Raw genomic sequence first — 12,407 nt, 5'->3', positions numbered from 1 at the left:
CTTTCTGTCTTCTGCATCTTGTTCTGTTACACCCATCACCTGCATGTCCTCTCTCACCAGGCCTTCTCTTAGGCCTTCCTCTTTTCCTCTTCTTCCCTGGCAGCACTATCTTTAGCATCCTTCTCCCAATATACCCAGCATCTCTCCTCTGCACATGTCCAAACCAATGCAATCTCACCTCTCTGACTTTGTCTCCAAACCGTCCAACTTGAGTTGACCCTCTAATCATGTACTCATTTCTAATCCTGTCCATCCTCGTCACACCCAGTGCAAATCTTAGCATCTTTAACTCTTCTACCTCCAGCTCTGTCTCCTGTCAGTGCCACCGTCTCCTACCCATATAAAAAAGCTGGTCTCACTACCGTCCTGTAGACCTTCCCTTTAACTCTTGCTGATATCTGTCTGTCACAAATCACTCCTGACACTCTTCTCCACCCATTCCACCCTGCCTGCACTCTCTTTTTCACCTCTCTTCCACAATCCCCATTACTCTGTACTGTTGATCCCAATTATTTAAACTCATCCACCTTCGCCAGCTCTACTTGCATTCTCACCATTCCACTGACCTCCCTCTCATTCACACACGTATTCTGTCTTGTTCCTATTGACCTTCATTCCTCTCCTCTCTAGAGCATATCTCCACCTCTCCAGGGTCTCCTCAACCTTCTCCCTACTATTGCTACAGATCACAATGTCATCAGCAAACATCATAGTCCACAGGGACTCCTGTCTAATCTCATCTGTCAACCTGTCCATCACCATTCCAAATAAAAAAGGGCTCAGAGCCAATCCCTGATGTAATCCCACCTCCACCTTGAATGCATCCGTCACTCCTACCGCAGACCTCACCACTGTCATACTTCCCTCGTACATATCCTGTACAACTCTTACATACTTCTCTGCCACTCCTGACTTTCTCATACAATACACCTGAATAGACTGAGACCATTAATCTACGTTTCACAAAAATATTTGGGTATAAATACATTTAGTAATCCATCCATCCATCCATTTTCCAACCCGCTGAATCCGAACTACTAAAACCGGTTTTCAGATGTCTGTAAAAAGCATGTGCTCCAAGATTCACATTGCATTATGTAACATCTGTGCAGCACATTTTGAAGATGTTAAATTCATGGTCATTTTCTGTTTTAGAATATGAGTTATTGAGACACTTTTGTAGTTGGCTCCAGACAAGCTTGACCAAACTGAAAGTTTACCTTTTTTATTGTTTTTATGCTATCATAAATAGTTATCTTAATGTAAATCGCATCCATTCACATTCAGTAGATACTATCAAGTTAATTTAATAAAATACACACTCAGTATGAGGCTACCAAAAAGCCATTTCCTTAACTAAAGCTTATCTTTGGCAGTACAATCGATACTTGCCTTTTAATAAATAAATAACTCATCCATTTAACCTCTTCAGGCGTTTCTGCCAGGCCTGCCCAGGCTCTGAGATGTCTTGGCTGAAACTTGCTGTTATTTGTTCAGTGCCATTAAGGCCCTCCTCATGTCTTGTGCCACAGATCCTTCTCTCCACTTGAATCCTCATTTTGCTTTTCTGTATTCAGCTTTGCCTCGATACCAACTGTACTGACAATTTAACACGGCACTGGCACATTCTGCCAGCCAGATGAGATCTGGTTTATTTCCCAGGCATTCATTTCATTTTTATTTTAAATTTTCAGGCATCTTTTTTCCTCAGTGTAAATACTAATACAGAATTGTTATTATTTGGTTCTAATAATGACTCGAGACATGTATGGTTTTGCACATAATAGCAAAAGACATTACAACAAACACAGAGAAATGTAGTATAAAATAAAACTGTAGTATAAAATGAACATTACCAGCAGGAACTAGACCTTACATGGAAGCCCTCAAAGCTGTAAATAAAAACTCCCTTTTTGCACATGCAACATGTATAAAACTCTACATGTAAAAATAATCAACTCTATGTAATATTCTACATGTATAACATTCTAAACCACTCTTTATGCATGCAAACAGGTAAAATGTCTCGGCCTGCTTATTCAAAATTATTACGTAGGCTGTCACAGAATGGGTGGGAGTCATGTAATTGAGAGACGGCTAGTAAAGGTGGGTGTGGAGACGCAGGAAATGACATGTCAGCTTCTACATGACCTGGTTAGGATGCTACAGCCCTGTCCAGGATATCAACTAGCACATTCCTGGGAGGAGATAACATTCTAGCAGACAGATGCCACGTGAGAGGTTTTAATATAAAAACAGCCCTGCAGGACGCGGGGTGGCTGCAGGTTTTACTTGCTGCCGTATTGCAGACTAGAAGTTGTAGTTCAAACATGGAGCCCTACAAAGAAACCTGCCCTGCTCAGAGGAGCTCTGTACTTTGAACGCCGTGATTCACATCTATGGCCGCATTACACAGGAAGCCCTTGCTAAGGTGGATCTGGAATTGGGACTGAAGTGATGGCAAGTACTTTCCTGGTAGGGAGGAAGTGTGCTTATTTATAATGAATGGTGGCCTAGTCATCCCATGGGTAACCTAAGGTTGTCGTCTATTGTTAAGGATGGTCCACAGAGGATTATTTTATCTTTTTGTGTGCCTTGGTGTTATTGAGTCTTTCTGTTTTACGCTTTTCTTTGCCTTTTGCATTCTCAGGGAAAACCCTTACATTTTAACTGTCTGCACTTTTCCTCACGTCATTCTGCATCTGCGGCCTGCTCAATAGCACCCCAAGTGGTCACACAGGTAACCATAGCTAAGTCAGCACCCTGAAAGCTATTGACTGCTTCACCGTGAGAGTTGTAGTCTTTGACAATTCCCAGAGTAAAATAGGACAGAATGATGAGGAGAAAGGGACAGAATAAATGTATTAAAACTAAAAGTGAAGGGCTTTTGGTCCACGTACTATTAGACTCGTTAGTGCTATTTATTTGGAGAAAGTTGTCCTGACACACTGAATAACTGGCATGTAGCATTCAGTGTTTAAAGAGGGAGAAGCGGCATCACTGCAGAAGTTTCAGAACCACTATGGTACATAATCTTTACCTGCATAAATAAAGTTGTAGCATGGCAAAGACTGAGAGCCTGTCCTGGCAGCATCAGACACAAGGTAAGAACCAGGGTGAAGGGCAGCTTCACACACACACATACACTCACCCATCTGGTACTCAGCTTAGAGTTGCCATTTAACCTAACCTGAGCATTCTTGGGGTGTCACCTGAAAGTTGGAGTTGCCAAAGATAATTCCACTAAGACACAGGGAGACACTACAAACTCCACACACCGGAGGACTTGGCTGAGATTCAAACACAGTCTCTTGTAGCCTTCAAGCAGCAAGGCCAACCACTGTGCCTTGGTTGGCAACACTTGATTTTTTTGTAAAAATATTCTTATGTTTCTGTCCAAACTGAGTAGAATTTAATTTTAACGGCAGGGTAAACTGAACAGAAAAAAGTGCCTGCTTGTGTCACTTGATGGTTAAGGTCCACGTGCAGTTAAACTGTCAGAGTACAGTATGTCCACATCGTGCTTGTGTGTGAAACGAAGGGCTTATAGATGGGCAAAGACTGACACTTAATAGTGAGGCCAGTGCTTCATTTGTAGAACATCTTTAGGAGGTTTGCTGGCTACTTTATTTTTATTAGAATGTTACAGTATGCACATTTTGCGTCGTCATGTCCAACAAGTACTGCAAATAATAACTAATGTGAATTTCCCATTGGGATTAATAAAGTATCTATCTATCTAAAGCAGTATTTTATTCCACAGTCTCACATGCATCAGAGCACTCCGACCTAAACATTGTTCTTGATTTTCTTTACCTGCCTTACAAAACAGATATATATTTCTAGAACAGTTCATGATTTGGAGGTGGACTAGTTAGTGACTGCACCTTTTCTTGTACCTGTCCACCATTTTGGTAACCACCTTGGTACATACAGATCTGGACTGAATCTCTCCAGTGAAAGGGCCAAAACTAGTGCGGAAATTGTTGCTGTGTGAAACAAACACCTTATAGATGTGCAGGTAACGTTAATTTCTGAGGATACTGCCAGTAGTTCATCACTGAAAATCACAAAGGTATTCATAGCCATTAATAGATTCTTGTTGGGCTTGTAAACGTCTTCTGTCTGCTCTGAACTGCCTGTCAGCTACCAAGGCCTTTTAATTTCTGTCTCACCAAAGAGCGTAGGTACAGCTTGCCTTAGGCCAGAACTGCTGGTAAGGCTTTGATTTCATCAAAATGATTTTTATGATCAGACTTTTCAATTTTCTGCCTCCCCAAACAGCCGGCTAAACTGTTTAAAAGAGAAGTATCATATGCTATTTGTTTAATGTATATTATGTTACTCCATGCATTTGCCTTCCTTGCGGTATGCCTGTCCAGATTCCTTCCTCACATTTTGTTGTGTACACGCCTGCCTTTTCTGCTGTTGCCTCAAACACCATATTTAGTAAACTTATTGGGCGATGTGCATCAGTCAGAATTGCTATCATTTGTGCAAAGGCGAGCATTGGTGGCCTGTGCACACTCTCTGTTCCATCCTGGTATATTATAACATCTAACATCTATCTAATATCTTGTGAATTTCCCATTGGGATTAATAAAGTATCTATCTATCTATCTATCTATCTATCTATCTATCTATCTATCTATCTATCTATCTATCTATCTATCTATCTATCTATCTATCTATCTATCTATCTATCTATCTATCTATCTATCTATCTATCTATCTATCTATCTATCTATCTATCTATCTATCTATCTATCTATCTATCTATCTATCTATCTATCTATCTATCTATCTATCTATCTATCTATCTATCTATCTATCTATCTATCTATCTATCTATCTATCTATCTATCTATCTATCTATCTATCTATCTATCTATCTATCTATCTATCTATCTATCTATCTATCTATCTATCTATCTATCTATCTATCTATCTATCTATCTATCTATCTATCTATCTATCTATCTATCTATCTAGTATAGAACAGCCCAACATGTGTAGTTACATCACTGACAACCAGCAACTTTAATATTCAGAAGCCTTACTCCCAAATCTGAACGCCACAACCGAGTTCTGGTAACGTGGCAGTCGAGGACGTGTTTGGCGATGCCAGACTCGCTTGATGCAGATGATGTTATCTTCACAATCCCCCCAGCTGTGAGATCCTGGGACTATTACAGGGTTCACAGTTGCTCACACATATCACAGATGCATTCTGTGCTGATTTATTTTATAAATGTGAATTACAAACCAAAAAAGTTCATCCAGTTACCTCACAGAATTGGGAAAGCAAGTGCAGACGACAGGCTGAAATAAAATTAGAACTCTGCGACAGACCAACTCACACACTTCTCTATCAGCTTAGTGAGTTTTCTTTTCTTTTTTCCTTTCTTTCTTTCAAAGATGCCGCCACGATTAGAGAAATTCACATGTTGGAAAAAATATTTAAAATGAAGGAATTGTACCGTGTTTTTCCCACAAGATGCAACCCATTTCACACATGAGTTTAATCGCAATCTTATTATTGTTAGTTATTTAATTGCATTCTTTTTCAAATGTGTGAAATAATTGACATTAATCAGAGACGTCTTAAAATTGTTAATGAGGAATCAAGCAAAAATAATTGTAGTTGTTTGGATTCTGCCATTCTAATAAAGCTGCCTTATTACTGCAGTGCAGATGCTTTACGGCCCATTGCTTGAGGTCTTAGCAAAGCACACAGGGGGACAAAAACTCCAACTGTGAACTCCAAATTTTGTTTTTCTGACTTCCTGGGAGGGAAAACAGAATTAGAGATGATAATCTTCTGCAAATCCAAGCATGCCGCAATCATTTCAACAGCTAAACTGCTGAGTAAAATCGCCCTGGTTTTATTGCTTTTTTATTATTTTTGTACAAGGAGAGCGCCTTGAGATAGTGTTAACGTTGGAAAAGCACGTATAATGTGTAGTCTGTTGGCAACAGAAGTAGCCAATAAAAAGAATCAGGTTTACCATTTCAGTCCCCACCACTGATTTGTTGGACTTATTTGCATTGAGGTTGGAGATTTCAGCAGTGCAGCCTAATGGCCCAGGATTACAAGGCTGCACTCCCACTTCCACTTCAACTCTCTGTAGTGTGAAGATGAAGCCCCTGGTTGGGGAAAAATCAGCTGGTGCTGATGCTAGCATTCGGTACGTGTTCATCACTTGACCTTGTATGGTGAGATTTTTATTTTAAATACTAAGCTCCTCCCACATGAGTGCAGGAGAGTGGCTCATTGGCTCGGGCGTTAATAGACTTACACGACTGTCTGTTCATTCTGTTACTCTGACTCGGGGTACAACCCTGAATATCTCACTACAAATGTGTGGCCTAATAGAATTGTAAAGTGCAGAAGTGTGCTGCATAAAATCAAATTTTACGTCATCTTAGAGGAATTCTGGCTCAATGATTTGTATTTTTCTGGATGCCTGACCTGGTCATTCATTGCCTGTGAGTCTGCACATCCTCCTTCTGTGACTTCGTGTGAAATTCATGAAACATCCCATTGACAAGCACGGTCAAAATAAAAGCAAATGTGGGTTAGCACAGCGTGGTAAGATGCCATCCAACACGGGCTGATTCCCAACCTTGTAACAGATAAGGCGGGATGAGAAAAATGGATGGATGAGAGTTTTCTTTTATACTGTGATTTTAATTTAATGGCAGATTTTACACTGAAGTAACAAAAAGTGAAACCTGAATTCCCATAAACGGCAAGGCAGACCTAATATGTCATGGATGCTTTGCTTTGTTTCGTTCTGCTCTGTGCTTCTGGAATCCACTTTTCAGGTATGGGGGCTCAGGGAGCAGAGTCTGAACAGAAGTGTGTGTCACCCCACCAGGCGTATTTAGTGCTACCAGAGTGGCATAACGGTTAAGGCTTTGAACTTCAAACCCTGTGCTGTGGCTTCAGATCCCACTACTGACACTGGGTGACCGCCTGCCTGTGCTACAACTGGGAAAACAAAGGAAATGGAATCAGTTATATATTACATTTTGTAAGTCACCTTGGTGGAAAAACTTCAGCGAATAAACAAATGTAAATGTAGTCAAGGAAACAGTCATGGGAATGGTGAAAGAAACTCACAGAAGATCAGGAATATAAGCAAATCCTGTATACAAGACACTGGCCTCAGTGCTCTTCATCCTAACACCACTCTTGTGCTCGGGAATGTTGTGTAAAAATAATCCAAAACATCTGAAATATAAATGTTGTTCAGCTCCAGAGTTTATGTGACTCTGATATGTTTGGCTAAGAAAAACATGTCAGGTCATGTAGAATAGTACCTGTGTGCGTTAGGGTGGCATGTTATGCCGGTACTACAGTATGGGACCAGCCTTTTGGTAGCTTCAGTACCAGAAGTAAATGGTGGTTCTGAAATCAGACCTTGTGCTCAGCTCTTTGTTCTTCCATTGTCCCACACATCACCCTGATCCTTCTCCTCCGCTCTCTGCTCGGCGACCCACTGAAGACTGCAAGCGGGGAGCCACACCGTGTATTACCTGATTGTGTGGCACACCGTGGAGGTTGGAAAGAGACGGGGAGGTGAGGGGTTGAGACGGCGTTTGGGAAGGATGGAGAGTTATCTGTTATTTGCTTTGGTACCGTTTTGGTACTCGGGTCCAAAAGCTGGTATTGATATCAAAGTCAACATTTTAGTACTGATCCATCGCTGGTGTGTAAGTAAAATCCGCTCATTCTCTCCTTAAACTGACACCACTTCAGTGTGGCATTAGTGGGTTACACTAACACAAAAGGAGCCGATACCTCCGTCCTTCCACTTTCTAAACCCACTTGTTATTTACTGTGTGCAGGGCTAAGGGTTCAGCCACGAATAGGATGCCTGTCCACCCCAGGGAACAGTCACATCCACATACACTCATACCAGGCAAATTTAGAGCTGCCAAATAACCAAACACACGCACCTTTTGAGACGTGGAAGAAGAAAAACTCACACTGACACGAGAGAAAACGTGTCGGCTCCACAGAGTGGTCCTGTTTGGGAAATAATTAGCAGTTGTTTACAAACTACTGTCCAGGGAAAGAGGCGATCAATGCAGGAAGGTGTTTACGTACCTTAAACTGAAGTCTCCTCATTCTGGTCTCTTGAAATGTTTTCAGAGTTGACATTTACTGTTAAAACTCAAAATGTAACTCTTAAAACAACATGATTAAAGACCTTATGACCTAATGTGTGGTAGTACTTTATTCATTTGATTTTTATCAGGTTAATGAGGGTCAATTAATCATTTACACTAAGCGTGATGGAATTTTGCAGGCCCTTTATTGCAATCCAGATATGTGCCTGCAGGTGAGACCTACTTTGACTCCCGAGGTGTGTGCTCAGTGTAGGCTCACGTGGGTAGTCTGTTGGAGCCTGCCCTGCTCCCTGCCCTGCTCCCTGCTGCCCCTCCCAGGGCTCGCATGCTTGTGGCGGCCTGCAGTCTTTTAACCTGGGAGAGGAGGAGAGGAGGCGTGTGCCTGCAGGCCCGGCCACATTGTAGACACAAAGGCGTGGCCAGCAAACGCACTGCACCTCAGCTTTAGCACAGGCAGCCTACTGCTGCTGACTGCCTCCTAGAAACCCTCATGTTCTTGATGCCGTTTATCACTTAGCTAAGATCTTTAGCAGCTTTTGACTTCATAATGATCCTTTTCCAACTTCAAACCTCCTGGGAGACCACGGTAAGTGTGCAGGGAGTTTTATTTTTTATATTTTGGTGTGTCCCACTCCTCCTCCTTTGATTTGTTTGAATTTTGAGATGGGGGGTTAGCTCTGCCTTCCCTACTGTCCTCCATCAGATTTGAATCATTTAAACTGTGGTCTTATTTCTTCTTTCTAAATTACTTGCTGTTTTATGGATCATTGAACTCGCACAGGATGACAGAAGTGATCTCACGCTAACTTTAATTAGAGTGGGGCTGTTGCCTCCATGGTTTCATCCTAAATTACGAAAATAATGTGTTTGCTGTGGAGCTAGGCGTTTATTTTGTATTGATTTTTTTCTTTCTTAACAAAGATTTTATTCTATTTTTCAGGCTTGAGAAGCTCGTATGCCAGCCAGCACAGCCAAGTTGGACAAGATCTTCGATCTGTCATGTCTCCAGATTTGCATATCACTCCCATTTATGAGGGAAAGACATTTCAGTGTCCCCTATACCGTGGTCCAAACCATGGGACAGTCGACCTTCATCATGGCACTCAGACGGCTGTTTATCGGACTGGCTCGGGTAACTCTCTTCATTTTGTGTCTAGAGCAGAAACAGGTTTGAAGTTGAAAGAAAATGCGATTTGATGATTTGGATCCCTTAGGCATTTCATTCTCTGTAGGAAGATAAGGCTGCAGTCAAAGCCCAGAAGCCTATTGGCTGACGGCGAGCTGCTCCACTAATGGGTGGGCAACAGCAAAGAAAGCCAATAGACGGGCAGTGATTGCTGGGAAACAGTTTGGAAAATTGCTCGTCTTTTACATTCAGCCTGCACTGTCCTGTGCCGCAGACTCGAGATCCTTTCCTTCTGATAAGTCAGTTTATAAATTGTATTGATGCACGGAGTAGTCTGGTTAGATAAAAGGCCTGCTGTACGTTTACCCTTCAGTGGATTTGAAAAAAAGTGTTTTCCCGTCAAGCAATTCATTAGAAAGAAATCCAGTCTGATCTGAGAAGTGTATCTTTTTCTATTCATTTTTAAATGATGACTTCATTGTTTGTTTCTGATTCAGTAACAAATAAAAGTGACATGGCCTTAACATTGTGTGGGATGTGAGCGAATAAATAGCTTTATTAGGAATGATTTATTTGTATCTTGGTTCTGAATCAAAAAAGGAGGCAACAAAAGTGTAGGAATGCATGTAGCCAGGCAAATTATTCTTTATTCTGGGAGTTGTCTGGAAAAATGCGGAAAATCCCCTAGTTCTCATTTACAGTCCTCATTTTTATAGCCTGTGCACTCAGTCTCACATTAGGTTTAGATAATGACAGTAAATTATGATCTTACTCAATATGCAGGTCTGTGATTTAGAATTCATGAAAGAAATGCGCCTGTTTTTTTTAAATCATTTTCCAGTTATTTGACATGTACTGTTTCAGTCTGATAATGCGTTGCTTATATTAGAGTGCTAAAATTGTGCAATTATATATAAAGTATTAGTATCATATAAGCTGTTTTTATGACATTTTCTTGTTTATTATTGTACATCCAGTTATATGCCAGTGAGGCTGGCAGACTTGGGTTGTTTGTAGTGCAAGAACACTTGAAGATGGCTAAGCAGGCTGTCAGTCACCTTCAGTTATCAGTTAATTGGTACTTGTGCATCAATTACTAAATCCTTCCCAGTTGCTTGGGGGCTCCTGGGTGGGCCAAATTGGTGGTTGGTGGCCTGCATTATTGTGTATGCGGTGTGGGTGGGCATATGTGAACATTTAAACAGAATAGTATGCAAAGGGGAGTATTACACAGTTATGAGAGACCAGCTGAAGGGAACTGCTTACTGGTTTGTAGGTTCGTCACTAAGGGAGAATTGAGTTTTGCGTTCAGTTTGCCTTTGGTAGCTTTTGCCTGAACTTTTTGTTTTGTTATAATAAAGATTCCTTTCTTTGTGGTTGTTGAACCCTGAGAGAGTCCACACTGCCATACTTATACATTCCAAATATTATCTACTATATATTTGTGTTCTTGATTAAGGATCATTTTAAATGTGCTGAATATTTTATTGAGTAAAATGTCTTTCTGTTAAAATAGGCATAGGCAATCTGCAGAGGTCACTCAGCCAACGCAGTGCTGCAACATACCAAAGAAGTAACTACACGCTGAACGCCACCTCCACCTACGCTGACCCATATCGTTCATCCCAGTACAGACCCTCGGAATCTGCCTACTCCCGACAGATGACGACGGTTGATGATGGAACAACAAGGTCCCCCTCTATAGACAGCATCCAGAAAGATCCCAGGTAAGGCTTTGTTACAAAGCACACGTCCATTTCTTTAGTTTACTCAGTTGCTTATATAAAAGCACAGAATGTCCATCTACAACAGGGGTGCCCAACTCCGGTCCTGGAGGGCCACGGTGGCAGCAGGTTTTCATTCTAACCCTTTTCTTAATTAGTGACCTGTTTTTGCTGCTAATTAACTTCTTTTGAATTCATTTTATTTGACTTGCTCTTGAAGACTCAGACCCCTCAATTGTTTCTTTTTCCTTAATTAGCAGCCAGGTAAAAATGAGATATAAAATAAGCCAAAACAGTACCAGCAAACTGTGACCACCATACAATATCTGAAAATAAAGAACGGTGAAGGTCTCAGGAATGCTGATCTGCTCTTAGAAAAGAGAAAATTCACAATTTCAGAAATGTCTGCTATTGCACAAAGAGAGCAGCAACAAGCCATGGATTTAAAGAACAGGTTTAATTAACGACAAGAATCGGCACCTCATTAAGCAGCTGGTTGGAGTGAAATTGGTTGGAGTTTGAGGCCCTGACTTAGTTGGTCTTCTGTTGGCTCCCTCACTTCACATTTCACTTCTGTTTGGGTGCCATTTAAGGAACAAAATGAAGCAATTCAGAGGAACTTCATGAAGAAATTCAGGGAAACAAATCTTAAAAACCAAGCCAGTTAAAATTAATTCAAAAGAAGTTAATTAGCAGCAAAAACAGATCACCAATTAAGAAAAGGGTTAGAATGAAAACCTGCAACCACTGCGGCCCTCCAGGACTGGAGTTGGGCACCCCGATCTAAAAGAATATTAATGAGCTCCTCTTAGGGCCAGTTTATACTTCACGCTCAGAACGCATTGTTTTGATGTTTCCTCTGAGCATGTTGTCAGAAATTAATGCAAAGCATGCGCGAGTTGCAGTACCAGCAAAAATATGGGTGGCGTGTGTGTTCAAGTTTTGGTTTGTGACGTCAGCATCATTGTTTTCTATCAAACCATATTGCAGTTCCAGCAGGATCAATATGTGTGATTCAATGTTTGATGAATGGTTCGATGCGGTTAAGCAGATCATCATACTTCAATGCTGACATGCGAATACGCTTTTCTTCATTCTTTTCTCATATAGGCAATACAAGTATCACATATTTGCCATTATAATGATGCAATACATTTAAAGGTCTCAAATACCATCTTCTGTATCGCTGTTGCTGTCTTTATTTCTTCGCAAGATCATCAGAATGCAAAGAATTTTCCCTCAACTCACAACACAGTGAAATCAGACGTTGTCTTCTCACCATGATGATGTCTTACCAATGCCACCTGATGGAATCCTCCTCTGAATTTATAAATAAAATAACTCCCAACGTATTTGTTCAGCTGTAGTGCACAGTTAAGTTTGTATATGGAGTATATGGTACTGCCATGAAATACTAT

General features: G+C 41.0%; 1 protein-coding gene across 2 annotated transcripts in view; it reads left to right on the top strand.

The window, feature by feature from the left end:
• The window catches only part of pkp4 (plakophilin 4), a 320,626-nt gene that overhangs the window by 253,305 nt on the left and 54,914 nt on the right, over nt 1-12,407 (top strand). For both annotated transcript variants that reach the window (XM_028806438.2, XM_028806436.2), the window contains exons 9-10: nt 9,080-9,271; nt 10,782-10,992. In XM_028806438.2, the coding sequence (XP_028662271.1) occupies nt 9,080-9,271; nt 10,782-10,992 (403 nt within the window). The remainder of the gene's footprint in view (nt 1-9,079; nt 9,272-10,781; nt 10,993-12,407) is intronic.

This window comes from Erpetoichthys calabaricus, chromosome 8 (genome assembly GCF_900747795.2).
Source record: "Erpetoichthys calabaricus chromosome 8, fErpCal1.3, whole genome shotgun sequence".
NCBI lineage: Eukaryota > Metazoa > Chordata > Cladistia > Polypteriformes > Polypteridae > Erpetoichthys > Erpetoichthys calabaricus.
This window is presented reverse-complemented; position numbering and strand designations above follow the sequence as displayed.